The sequence below is a fragment of the Eretmochelys imbricata genome, chromosome 5 (assembly GCF_965152235.1).
Source record: "Eretmochelys imbricata isolate rEreImb1 chromosome 5, rEreImb1.hap1, whole genome shotgun sequence".
In the NCBI taxonomy this organism is placed as follows: domain Eukaryota; kingdom Metazoa; phylum Chordata; order Testudines; family Cheloniidae; genus Eretmochelys; species Eretmochelys imbricata.
The window spans coordinates 60,791,275-60,805,934 of NC_135576.1; the positions used below are offsets into that span (position 1 = coordinate 60,791,275).

General features: G+C 38.1%; 1 protein-coding gene across 1 annotated transcript in view; it reads right to left on the bottom strand.

Annotated features, from left to right (window-relative positions):
- Positions 1-14,660, bottom strand: part of MCTP1 (multiple C2 and transmembrane domain containing 1) — a 440,685-nt gene that overhangs the window by 154,183 nt on the left and 271,842 nt on the right. The window contains exon 9 of the mRNA XM_077816331.1: positions 3,389-3,575. Within this exon, the coding sequence (XP_077672457.1) occupies positions 3,389-3,575 (187 nt within the window). The remainder of the gene's footprint in view (positions 1-3,388; positions 3,576-14,660) is intronic.

A 14,660-nucleotide genomic window follows, 5' to 3' on the forward strand; every position in this document is an offset into this window, starting at 1 on the left:
TTTGTTTATCTTCAGAAATCTGTTTAAAATAGACAGATGACAAAGTTTAATCAAAATATACTTCACCCTCTCTTTATGTGCTTGCAAATTGAGGGTGGTGGAGGTGGTGTTACAGATAGTGATGTTATAATTCAAATATTTGTTGGCACAAGTCTGTCATTTATTACAATAATGATCAAGTTTTGGAAGCTTCTTATCAGGGCTGGTACCATAACAGAAATAATTTCCCTCTTCTAATGCAGTGTGGAAGAGATTTACAAAAAAGTTTCTGCACCATGTTTTTTTGAAGCTACTTAACCCAAGTTTCATGGTGGCTAGAAACAAAGAAAAAAACATTAAACCCTCGCAACCCCCCAAAAACACATATAACATTGGTAAGCTCATCCTGTAAAAAAGGCAGCATTGCTATATTTCACTTTCAATACCTGATACCCATCTTCACACTCTGCAGGATAATTATTGTTTGAATTTTTAGTTTCAGCAAGTCAGCTGATTTAGAGTCATTTATTGCATATTCTGACATTCTGGGCCCCTGACACATGGTACAATATTATTGTAGGGACTCTATGAAATATGAATTATTTTAATATATTACTTTAATACGTAACTAAGTAATGATTTATCAAAATATATTCTGTCTTCTTATTTATGATTATTGTTGAAGGCCTCAAAACCTGGATGGTTTCTGAAGCCTGAAATTTCCATAGCAGAGGAATCTATGATTTGCTGTGAATCCTTTCAGCCCTCAATAGATGGGGAAAGATTGAAATGCTCTGGAGATGAGTCCTCTTTATTTTTTTAATGAAAGGCTGTATAATATATTTTCTGTATGGCTGCAGCAGCTGTCAGGGAGAGCATCTCAGTTCAGCTCTATTATGGGAGAAGCAATACCCCATCCTATGGCATCGAGATACACTGAGGGGCCAGTACTGATTGACAGCTTGTCACCGTGACGTCTTATTCCATCTCTGTTATGGAGAAAATTAATGTCACACCACCAGCCTTATGACTCGCTGTCATCTTAGAACCACTCACCTTTTATCAATGCTCTAAATAACATTTCAAGCCCATCGTCTCACGGTGGACAATCCGGTCAAGGGACATTAAATCGGATGACTGTGAAATGTCATAATAAAAATGGAATGCTAACAACTTCTTCTCTAAACTAGCTCCTCTGGTTTTTAAACTGTGACAAGGGGGACCAGGGGTTCAGCACACCCATTCTGAAAAGGTCATACAATCTCTCTTGGTCTGTACCCATTACTGCGCTCCTCCCCCGAACCCAAAAGGAATTAATCTTCTCAGACAATTGTGGTAAAATAACGGTTCAAACAGTAATGTCTGTTTAATTTGTAGGGCTCTAATGTTCAGCTACAAATGGTTAAATGACAGTAATAGAGTAATTTTCCAAGGCTACTTGATCTGATGCCAGGGTCAGCTGACGGACTGCTTTTGGCCACAAGAATGGGTGCAAAATACATTTCAGATGGCAACTAGATTCTTTAAGAAAGCAAAAAATAAAAAGCCCTAAAATAAAGACACCAAATGATATAGTGTACCTCACTAATTGCATAATACTGGTTTATTACATCTCTGTCCTTTAAGGCAGACTCAAACACCGAAGATAAGCAGAAAGCTAAGGAAAGAACATTTGAATTTTGTAAATACTGTATTGTTAAGTCTTTGCCCTCTATTTCTGCTGCTATTTATGGATCAGTTTAGTGAACAAAATATTGCAATTTCTCAGCAGGCATTTCCAATGTTAAAATCTGGAATACATGTAATTGCAAACCTTATTTTTCTACCACATATCAAATTAAATACATCCTTCAAACAATGCTTATTTGTGCATATTGAAAACATATTTAAATTTTGAAAAATGATGTTTTGTATATAAGAACATGTCAGAATACGAAATTATTTGATCATTCTTTTTCCACATAAATAATGCTATGTGTTTAATTTATGAAGCAAAAAGGGAATTTAAGAAAGCTATGTAAAAATATGGAGCAATAATATTTTTCTATACTGCTGCTAAACTATGAAAACTATCAATACCACTTAACTTGTATCATCCTACCACAATAATCCACAAAAATATGGTATTTTTACACTTATATCAAAATGTATGTAACTATAAAATTAATCTATCGGAATGTGTTATATTTATAAAGATCTATTCTGACAACAGACTCTGTATTGGTGGATACCAAAATCTGAACTAATTCTCATAATTGTAATTATTTTTCAAAGATGGTGCACAATACCTTAGCTCTCAGCTGGGTTAGAAAATATAATATTTAGCCTTGCTAAGTCACCTCTATTAAACTGTGTTTATGATAACACTATTGGTGTATGAGTTGTACAAGCATTAGCAGACAGCTGATTCAGTGGAGATAGCCAGAATAAATTTGCTGAAGCGCACATCCTGCTAATCTGTTTGAAGAATATTGTACAGCATTAGTACTAGCACTTCATGTTATCTGCACAGCCTGATAAGGTACATCTTTATTAAATTCAGTTATTGAAAGGATGTCAGTCAGGGAATAGGAATATTTTAAAATCTAAAAAAAAAAAAATATTAAGCGGCTCTTTGTTAGTCAGAGCTTGGTTTAATGGCTGAGTGTCTAGAGAAGCCTTCTAAACACCTGGCAGCATTGTACAATAAAAGCTTTGTAATTTTAAGTGGAAATAGCTTTTTTTTTTTTTAAATTCTCCATATGTAGAAAGACAGTTACTTTTAGTGATTTACGTATTAATAAATGCTGGAGTAAGAGCTCCCCTCTCTGTTGCTTTGATAAAACTACACAGATTCTGCACCATGTGAGGATGCTGGGAAATAAAATAATTTGTTTCAGAATATTCTGAAATGGAAAGATGGTTTAATACAATTATTTTAATGAGACAAACCACTGCTCCAAACTCTAACACTTAGTCAAAAAATAAGAAGTCATCTTGCTTTCTACTATGCTGTATAACTACTGCAAAACCTTTGAAAAGGATATGGGTGCTTTACACAAGCTGAAATGAATAGTTGCTATTGTAAAGATTCTCTGAAATATTGTAAAATTGCTAAAAAAACATCTTAAATTATACTGCACTTGGAAAACAAAAATAATCAAAATTACATAAAGTAGTTAAATTAACTACTTAAATGACACGGTCAAATACAGGAGCTGAATATTCATGTACACAACATTTATATAAAGGTAAATTGTAGGGCTCTGATGATGTTATCTAGATATTTAAGTCAGTTACTACTAGTATTAATTATTAGCTTAAATCAGCACCACTGATTACATAGTAGATATATTCAGAATTTTTTTCTCATAGTAGTTAATTATTTGCAACATAACGTTAAGAAGGATAAGCAATAGGTGCTACATACATATCTCTTTAGTATTTCCTCTCGCTCTTTCTGGTCCTCCAAGGAGTTGACAGAGAGGTCAGAGATACTGACTGCAGCTGATGCTGTCAGGGTGACCAGCAGTACCAACCATCCTTCTCCTTCCTCCAGCTGCAACTCCAGCTTGTGAGTTTGTTCTCTACTCAGGGCTGACAGGTCAACCTGACACCTACAAACAAACGTTTTGAATCAGTGAGTGGCTTTCTTCACAAGATCAAACAAGAGCCATATGGGCTGACCTGCACTCCACTATGCAAAAAATAAATAAATGGAAATTCCTTCCCAGTCTGTGGAAGGATTTATCTTCAGTTTCAGCCATATCTCTTGCCTATTTTTAGCTTCAACTCATTATATTGCTGAGGCATTGTACATTTATTTTAAATATATACACAGAAAGAAAATCTACGACCAAAGTAGGGTGCTAGAAATCCAGATTCAGATCCAAATTGTGAAGCTTTAGTCAGTCTCGTATGTACACATAAAATAAAAGAATTAAGTGTGCCTTTTTAAATCTTTGAACACTAAAACTAATACCAGTCATGCTTTTTTAAAAAAAATTCTTCATTAAGGGATTGACTATGACAGTAGATAACATGGCTGGACATGGGAGTAAGGGGAAGGAGGCATCCCTCCAATGTCTGCATTAAACCTCTTATGGTGGTTCTGGCTACAAGAGGCAGAGCAGGAGCTGTGCACACTATACTTCCCACTGTGAGCAAGTGGACAGGAGTAGCCTCTACATGAGCCAGCCAACAATGTCTGGGCACAACTGAAATATGCCTCGTCCTTAAAAGCCAGAGAGAAGCAGGGAAGAAGTTGTGTACAACTACTTACACAGGGCTGTGCCTAAATGCTTAATCAAGCCTTAAAGGAGAATACAGTCCATACATATTCTACATATATATTCTAGGTCTCTTGTAATTAAAACTGTCTGGTATTTTTAATATATTAGTCTATTTTCATGTATTTAATCTTTCCTAGAATGTAGCTGTGAATTTCATATTATGGTCATTCTGAAAACGTGTAGAACTGCCACATTACACTGAACAGGAATTATTAAAAGTATTACTCGAACTATTTATATCCATAACTTTTTCTCTTAAAGTTATGGCAATAAATTAACAATCCATGAAAACAAAATCCAGATGAAGTAAATGGATACATTCTACTTATAGTTTTGCCATTTTATAATGTAGTTTTAACAGCAGTTATATAATCTGACAGGTCCATGTTCTATCTGCCACTCTGACTAAGCTAAATATCTCACAAATTCTTTTAATAAAAATGTGAACTGATTTTGAAGAGAAAGATAATGTGGTGACCAAAGGGCCAATAAATGTGGCCCTATAAAATGGGCACTCTGCTATCATGGACAGGTTAAATTTGTTACAAGAATATTTCCCCTGCCCTCTCATTTACTGTATATTGTTTAGCGTTTATCTTTCATTTTGGATTTTTGTATGAAGACTAGCAAGCAGTGGAAGGAAGTGAGAGGAATAGGGAAAAGATTAAAACTACCCTGGTCAGTATAAATGCTATACCTCTACCTGTGCTATAAACTTACAATTTAGGCTGCAATAAAGAACAGTTTCTTCTTTACTATAATGAATATTGGTAATTAAGTACTCAGAGATTTAATATAATGTCAAATGATCATTCCTTTACAATTAAAGGTTAAAGGTTTATTGTGATTTGGATTGCTTCTAGTATTCAAATCTGGTATTATATATTCCAGTGTAGTTATTTTGCACCCCCAGCCCCTCCTCATCCAAAACAGGCACCATACACCCTAAAGTATCCTTAAAAACGTCTCCATGACAACACTGCTGTGTTGATCACTGGACAGTATTACTATAAACATGGTCTTTAATTTGAATAGTTTAAATTCTGCCAACATGGTCAGTAAGAGAGAGTGACTAGGACTTAATAATATCAGTAATCCAACTGAAATCAAAAATAGATTAGTCATTTTAGAGTCTTAGCCAGAAAAAAAAGGAAAAATTGATGACTCTTGGAATACACACACATACAGATCTATTCATCCACTAGTCTGTTTGTGTTATAAGTGCAAACAAAGAACGTTTGTGGAATGTTAAAGTTGAAATATCAGTTCCAAAAGTTATATTCTTCTCCTCCAACATTTATAAAGCGAGCTGTAGCTCACGAAAGCTTATGCTCAGATAAATTGGTTAGTCTCTAAGGTGCCACAAGTACTCCTTTTCTTTTTGAGAATACAGACTAACACGGCTGCTACTCTGAAACACTCCACATATCAATTGCTATTTTTGGTGTATGTTAAAAGGGACACCATCAACCTGAACATCAAAACCCCATTCAAAATGGCTGTATTCACAATTCTACAGTTACACACAACATCTAATATTACTGTAACTAAGAGAAATCTACTGGAAAACATTTCTCTACTTCAGCTGGTTTATTCTACACATTCAATACAATGCATGAACAGTCAATGTTTTGTTGATAGTCAGTTGCACTTGATGTGTCCTGGATTATCATCACCACTCTGGGCAAAACTTATATGCACACTCCTTGCCAGGACCTGTAAGGGGGTGCTTTCCAGTAACATAGCAGCAGAGCTACTGCTCTTTCTGAGTAGGTCTCTCCTTTTGAAGCTCCTAGGACTCCTTGCATAGAGCAACAGCAGCAAGGGGTGCACATCAGAAAAATCCTCTTTCCTCTCAGGAATCACACAAAGGGCTAGGGAGTGTTTGTTACCTGAGGGCAGGAGTGCAGAGGCGATCCACAGGAGCTTTTTCTATCTTTCTACCACCGCTCAGAAATTGGGGGCTTTTTCTGTGGAAAATTTCAATTTTGTGGGCAAAAAAATGAGGTTTAGGTGCTCATCAAGGTGCCTTTTGGAAGTTATAGTTTGGGGGCCTCATTCTCCCATTCTTTTCTATTGGTAACTTTCACTAGTCAAACTACATTTCTCATCATGCACCATGGTCTCTCCTGTTTCGGAGGGAAGGCAGTACCTTATGGGAGATATAGTCTGGCTGGAAAGCCCAGCCCATATAGGAGAATAGGGACATGAGGAAAGCAAACTACAACTCCTGTGATGCACTGTAGTGCCATATTCTATTGAAATATTTTGGATTTTGGCTGAAATATTTCAGTTTACAGGCACCAGTTTTTTCAATGGAAAAAAATAATTTGTCACGAAATTAGGCACTTACATAAAACTCTGTTTAGTCACAAATCACATTTTACATTAATGAAAATTTTCAACCATGCTACTTCTTTCCCTCACCACTTGCATGGGAGCAGGGATGAACAAAAGCCTGAGAGAGGGTAGGAAGAGGTGGGGTTCTTCATTCCTTAGAATGCCGCTGCTGGTTCCAGTGAGAAGTTTAGAAGCTGGAAGGTCTTAAGTGATAATGCTATTGCTGAAATATCCTTTATAAACATCAGTAGGGAGCTATAAAAACCTTTATACATTTTTAAGGAATTTAATAAAAACAAATTAATGACATGCTATTTAATCTACCCCAAAGAGTTCAAGTTAACAGCACCCTTTAATAAATAATACTACCTTAAAATTCTTATTTAAAAGGAAAACAAACATAGAAAATACTATACATATAGAATCATAGAAACGTAGGGCTAAAAGGGATTTTGAGAAGCCACTGAGTCCAGCTCCCTGTGCTGAGGCAGGATCAAGTAAACCTAGACCATCCCTGACAGATGTTTGTCCAATCTGTTCTTAAACCTCCAGTGCTAGGGATTCCACAACTTCCCCTGGAAACCTAGTCCAGAGTTTAACTATCCTTATATTTAGGGAAATGTTCTCATATCTCTAAATCTCCCTTCTTGCAGATTAAGCCTATTATTCTTATCCACCTTCAGTGGACAATGAGAACAATTGATCACAGTTCTCTAAACTTATCTGAAGACCTATCAGGTCCCCCCTCAGACTTCTTTCCTCAAGACTAAACATGTCTGTAACAATCTTGGGGTTCATTAAATAACAAACCCATGAATGAGAAAGGAATAAAACTTTACTAAAACAAACTGGAGAGTTTCTGTAGTAAGTTTCTGCACACAGCCACAGCGTTCCCAACTTGCCTCCAGGGCACATCTCCAAATTCCCACACTCATAATAGTGTCCCTTATGAGGGAGCATCTCCAAATCACAATCTTTCATAAACACATCTCTACATCGCTTACAACTATCTAACACCACATATATTATATTCTCAACCCATCTAGTACATTTTCATAAACCCAGTGGGTCAACTGCCTACAGAGGAGAGGTTACCAGAACATCATTCTTGAGTGAGTCTTTACCACTCACTTTTCTCAAATATCCCTTTCTCCAGGAAGGTTAGCAAGTCTCTTATGAGTCCTTCAGGATGTTCAATCTCCCGCTCTGATCTTCTGAGTATCAGCCTTTCATTAGAATTTGAGTTGTTCTCCTGTTCCTTGACAGTTTCTCCTGTGTGTGTTGATGATAAAGGATCAGTCAGATGGGAAATGCCAGAGTCCACCTCAATTGTCAATGTGTTGGAACTTTCCAGAATTACTCATAGATCCCTTCGATTACATTGAAATGTCTCTCCCTGGTCTGTCTGTACTGCACAAGACCTTGGATGTAGCTGTTCTTTAACAGTACCTATTTGGCCCCAAATATTAGAGGTGTGATTCCTCTATCACCTGTGTTGAGAGATCACACACCCTTTTGTCAAAATAATATTTCTGATTTTCTTTAATCTTCCATATCGTTGCATTGTTATGAGATTTCAGCAGGTTATCAATAATTGGTAAATTGGATCTGATCCTTCTTCCCATTAACGGCTGAACTGGAGAAAAGCCATACTCCAGCAGTGTACTTTGGTAAATCAATAAAGCTTTATACAAATCACCCGCACTGTCAGAAGTTTTTTTCATAAGGTTCTTTACTGTCCGTATAGACCTTTCCACAAATCCATATGATTGGGGGTAATTTGGACTTAATGTTTTGTGATGAAAGTCCCAATCTATTGCAAATTGCCTAAAATCTGCACTGGAAAATTGCAGCCTATTATCGCTAAAGACTTCATCTGGAATTCCATGTCTGGAGAAGATTCCCTTCCTGCCAGCTATCACTGATTTACTATTCGTACTGTGCAGTGTGCTAATTTCTGGATACAGAGAATAATAATCTGTGACTATTAAATAAACCTTTGATTGCCAGGTAAATAAGTCAGTGCCTACCCTCTCATAAGGCCTTAATGGAACTGGATGAGGTCTCAGTGGCTCTGCTTGTTGGCATGGCTTGTATTTCAAGCAGGAAAAGCAGTTTCCTACCACATTAGTGATGTTGTGATTGATCCGTGGTCAACACAGCACCTCTCATGCTCATTGTTTGCACTTCTCAATTCCTAAATGACCCTTGTGGATCTTCTGTAGCATTCCTTTTCAGAGGCTCATTGGAATTACAACGTACTGCCCTTGAAAATCACCCCATCTATCACAGTAAATTCATGTCTGCAGTCCAATACTTTCTTATACTTGGATAGCAACTGTTTATTTCTTCAGGCCAGCCTTTAATTATCACTTCTTTAAGGATTCCTAATGATTCATCTTTCTTCATTTCCTCTCTTATTTGTTGCAATTTCCTGTTAGCTATAGGAATTGACTTTACAATCAGACCTACATAGGCTTGCATCTCTATCTCTAAAGTGTTCTCTAGTTTTGTGGGAGCCACTTCTCTGGAAAGTGCATCTGCTGTAAACATGCAATTTATCAGGCATGTAGGTCACAACCAAATCCTACTTTTGCAGCTTTATCATTTGTTAAATAACACTATTAGGAGCTTGTGGGACATTTCAACTTCCACTGTCTGTCCATAAATATACTGAATGAATCTCTCACAGGCAAACAATATTCCTAAAAACTCCTTTTCAATCTGCATACATCTAGCTTATGCCTCAGTCAGTGATTTGGCTGTATCATGCATATGCCACTGGTTACCAACAACCCTCATGCTTCTGTAAAATCACGGCACCTAACCCAGACTGTGAAGCATCTGCTGAGATTTTAACAGGCCTTCCTGAGGCATAAAACTTCAACACTGGTTCTTGTATCAGTTGTTGTTTTAAACCTTCCCATGATTCCTCCTGTTCTTCATCCCAATATCATTCATTTTTATTCTCTAGGAGTTTTCTCAAAGTTGCTGCTTTGGTAGATAGATTAGGTATGAATTTTATAAAGTAATTAACCATTCCCAGGAATCATTGGACATCTTTCTTTGATTGGGGATGTGGCATCATTTCAATGGCTGAAATCTTCCTTTTATCAGGTTTTACACCTTTATTGGAAATAATGTCCCCAACAAAAGTCAGTCCTAAAACACGTCTCCCTATTTAGTTTGAGGTTTGCAGCTCTAAGTGCCTCCAGGACTTCCCGAAGTCTACAACCATGCTCCTCTTTCATTGAGCCCTACATAATGACGTCATCCATTCAGGTATCAACACCATTAATATGTTCATACATCATTCATATGTATGGGTTTGTGGTACCCTTCTGGTGCTGAAGCTATGCCAAAGAAGCGTAAGAATCTATCTTCCAAATGGGGTATTAAATGTGCATAGCTTTGAGCTTTCTTCAGTTAATTTTAGCTGCCAAAAACCTGAGGATGAATCCAATTTACTGAAATATTGAGCGCTTGCAAATTGAGCCATAACCTGTTCTCTGGTTGGTAGTTTGAAATGTTCTCTTTTTATAGCCTTGTTGAAGTCTCTGGGATCTAAGCGTATGCATAGCTGGCCATTACTTTTCTCCACAATGACTAGGGAGCTCACCCATTCTGTTGGTTCCTCAATTTTTTGTATTAATTGCATTGCTTCCATCCTTGCAAGCTCAGCCTTGAATTTATCACAGAGTGAAAATGGCACCTTTCTACATGGATGGATAACTGGAGGGACCTGCTTGTTTATCTGGATGGTCACCCTTCAAGCAACCCAACCCTGGAAACAAGTCATGATATTCCTGAAAGAGTGCTTCATAGCCAGGTTCAGCACGATCTTGTAGTGGGAGCATCAATTTTACCAGATTGAACTTCTCATGTGCAGCCGAGCCAGTATATGATGCTTTTACGGTTGATGCTAGCAATCCACCTCACCTTCACTGGGATATTTGTTCCAGAAGAACCAGTTACTTTTATTTCTGTTGGTCCCAGTTTTGGTCTTATTTTTTGTCTCTAATGTGGTTCAGACAGAATATTAACCTGAGTTCCTGGAATAATTGCTCCATTCACTGTCATAGGCAGTATCCAGTCCCTCTCATCAGGCTTGCCAAATTGCACTACACCTATGAAAAACTCCTCAATCAGATTTGTCTTTAACTGAATACACTTGACTTTTCTGCATTTGAGATCTGCAGAATTTTGCAAAATGATTATTTTCCCCACATTTATGACAGTTTCCCCAACTGCCCAGGGCCAAGCTGTAATTCACACCTTCCACATGACTGTCTGTATGCTGTCTTTTCCCTAGTAGTGGTTTTCACAGCGAGCAGTTCCACTTTTTGATTTGACCTATTCTGGCTGAATTATTTTGTACTTAGTACACAGATAACTCCTTCAGGTGAATTCAGCTCTTTGATTTGTGCTTTCACAGTTGCATATTTGGAGAACTTTTTCTAAAGTTAAGTCTCCTTCATGGAGCATTTTCTCTCTTAACACATTGTCATTAAGAATCATTTGTGGCATATCTCTGACCAGAGACTCTATCAGCTCACCAAAGTCACAGGTTTTACTGAAAAAAGAAAAGGAGTACTTGTGGCACTTTAGAGACTAACCAATTTATTTGAGCATGAGCTTTCGTGAGCTACAGCTCACTTCATCGGATGCGATGAAGTGAGCTATAGCTCACGAAAGCTCATGCTCAAATAAATTGGTTAGTCTCTAAAGTGCCACAAGTACTCCTTTTCTTTTTGCGAATACAGACTAAATGGCTGTTACTCTGAAACCAGGTTTTACTGAGTTTCCTTAATTCTGAAACACATTGCTCTACAGTGTCATGAGTTCTTTGCATGCAAGTAAAACATTTATCCCTCTCAAATGTTTCTTTCCTTTTTGGCATGCAATATGCCTTAAATTTAGTCAGTATTTTACTTAACTCACCTTCTTCAAACTAAATGTTGTTATGCTTCCTCCCCAACAATTGGCAAAAATATTGATGATTTCACTTTATCATTTTTCACCTCTACCCCATGGCTGCTAAATACAATTCAAATCTGTCAATTTTTCCAGTTCTCTGCAACATTGCCTGACAATTACAGATGGGATGGAGGTTGCAATGCATCCATTTTCGGTTTTTTTCCCCTTCTTAAGCTAGTCAAGCTACTATTGTGCTCACCAAATATATACAAAAGCCTGTGTCTGGTGCCCCACTTGCTTCTTCGGTGCCTCCCTTTGTCTCTGCTTTCAATTGCAAACTCAGAAGTTAACTTCAAAATGACTGCAGTTGTCTTCTCATTCAGCACTTCTGACACCATGTAATGATCTTGGGGTTGATTAAATAACAAACCAGTGAATGAGAAAGTAATTAAACTTTTAATAAAACAAACTGGAGAGCTTCTGTAGTGAGCTGCTGCACACAGCCAAGTGGTGTTCCCAACCCCTGCCTCCAGAGCACATCTCCAAATTCCCACACTCAGAACACTGTCCCTTATAAGGGAGCATCTCCAAATCACAAATCTTTCATAAACATCTCTCTACAATGTCCAGGTTTTTTTTTTAAAAAAATCTCCATCATAGGCTAGGTTTTCTAAACCTTTTATCATTTTGTTGCTCTCCTCTGTATTCTCTCCAATTTGTCCACAGCTTTTCTAATGTCTGGTGCCCAGAACTGGACACACTACTCTAGTTGAGGCTTCACCAGTGCTGAATAAAGTGGGGAAATGACCTCACTTGTTGTATATATGGCACTCCTGTTAATACAGCCAAGAATGATATTAGCTTTTTTATAATTGCATCACATTGTTGATTCGTATTCAGTTTGTGATGTAGATCCTTTTCAGCAGTACTACCACCTAGTCAGTTATTCGCCATTTTGTAGTTGTGCATTTGGTTTTTCCTTACTAAATGAAATACTTTGCACTTATTTTTATTGCATTTCATCTTGCTGAATTGGGACCAATTCTCCAATTTGTCCAGGTCATTTGAATTGTCATCCTCTCCTCTAAAGTGCTTGCAACTCCTTTCACCTTGGTGTCAACTGCAAAATTTTATAACCATACTCTCCACTCCATTATCCAAGTCTTTAATAAAAATATTGAACAGACCCTTGTAGGACCCCACTAGATATGTCCTCTCTGTCTGACAGTGAACCATTGATATCTACTCTTTGAGTATGGTCTGTCGACTAGTTGTGTCCCCACCCTATAGTAACATCATCTAGACTGCATTTCCCTCATTTGCTTATGATGTCAAGTGGGATTGGGTCAAAAGTCTTACTAAAAATCAAGATATATCACATTTGCTGCTTCCCGCCTCCTTCCCCCCATCCACAAGACCTCTAATCCCGTCGAAGAAGGAAATTAGGTTGGTTTGGTAAGATATGTTTTTGATATCAAGGATGAGAGCTGGCTATTCCTTATAACCCTACTATCCCTCTAGGTGCTGACAAATTGATTGTTAATAATGTGTTCCAGTAACTTTCCAGGCATCTAAGTTAGGTGACTGGTCTATAATTCCCTGAGTCTCTTTGTTCCCCTTTTTAAAGACAAATACTATGTGTGCCATTCTCCAATCCTCTCGGACCTTACCTGTCCTCCATGACTTCTCAGAGATAATTACTAACAGTTCCGAGATTGCTTCAGCTAGTTCCTTAAGTAGCCTAGCATGAATTTCATCAGGCCCTGACCAACTTGAATAAATCTATCTTATCTAAATATCCTTTCACATATTCATTCCCTATTCTGGCTTGTATTCCTTCCCCCTTGTTGTTAATACTGTGTTGAACATCTGGTCACAATTAAGCATTTTAGTGAAGACTGAAGCAAAATAGGCAAACACACCTCTGCCTTCTTGATATCATCAGTTATTAGCTTTCCTTCCCCACTAAGTAGAGGGCATACGCTTTCCTTCATTTTTCTCCTGTTCTTAATATATTGTGACAAATTTCCTCCTCTAGCTTGGTGGATCTTGCGCTTATTGGCCGATTTGCTCGCCTTGGAGATTCATGGCAGCCCTCAGTTTGGCCAATTTCATGAACCCACAGTCCAGGTCGACTCCTCCTGTGTCTGACCAGGAGTTGGGAGGTTTTGGGGGAAGCCGGGCCCGCCCTCTACTCCGGGTTCCAGCCCAGGGCCCTGTGGAATGCAGCTGTCTAGAGTGCCTCCTGAAACAGCTGTGCGACAGCTACAACTCCCGGGGCTACTTCCCCATGGCCTCCTCCCAACACCTTCTTTATCCTCACCATAGGACCTTCCTCCTGGTGTCTGATAATGCTTGTACTCCTCAGTCCTCCAACAGTATGTGTTCTCACTCTCAGCTCCTAGTGCCTCTTGCTCCAAGCTCCTTGCACACATCCCCACAAGCTGAAGTGAGCTCCTTTTTAAACCCAGGAGCCCTGATTAGCCTCTCTTAATTGATTCTAGCAGCTTCTTGATTGGCTGCAGGTGTTCTAATCAGCCTGTCTGTCTTAATTGTCTCCAGAAGGTGCCTGATTGTTCTAGAACCTTCCCTGTTATCTTACCCAGGGAAAAGGGACCTACTTAACCTGGGCCTAATATATCTTCCTTCTATTACTCTCCTGTAGCCATCCGGCCCGACCCTGTCACATAATTTAAAGACCCTCTTTTTTATTGCCTTTTATATCCCTTGCTAGTTATAACTCATTTTGTGCCTTGGCCTTCTGATTTTTTCCCTACATGCTCGTGCTATTCTTTTATACTCATCCCTAGCAATTTGTCCATGTTTCCAGTTTTTACAGGATTTCTTTTTGATTTTCAAGTAATTAAAGGGCTCCTGATGGAGCCATATTAGCCTCTTACTATTATTCCTAGATTTCCTTTGCATCTAGATAGTTTGTACTTGTGCCTTTAATATTGTCTCCTTGAGAAACTGCCAGTTCTCCTGAACTCCTTTTTCCCTTAGATTTTTTCCCCCTAGGACCTTGACTATTAACTCTCTGAGTTTGTTAAAGTCTGCCTCTTTTTAAGTGCATTGTCCTTATTCTGTTGCTCTCACTCTTTCCTTTCCTTAGGACCATGTAAACTATCCTTTTATGATCACTTTCACCCAAAT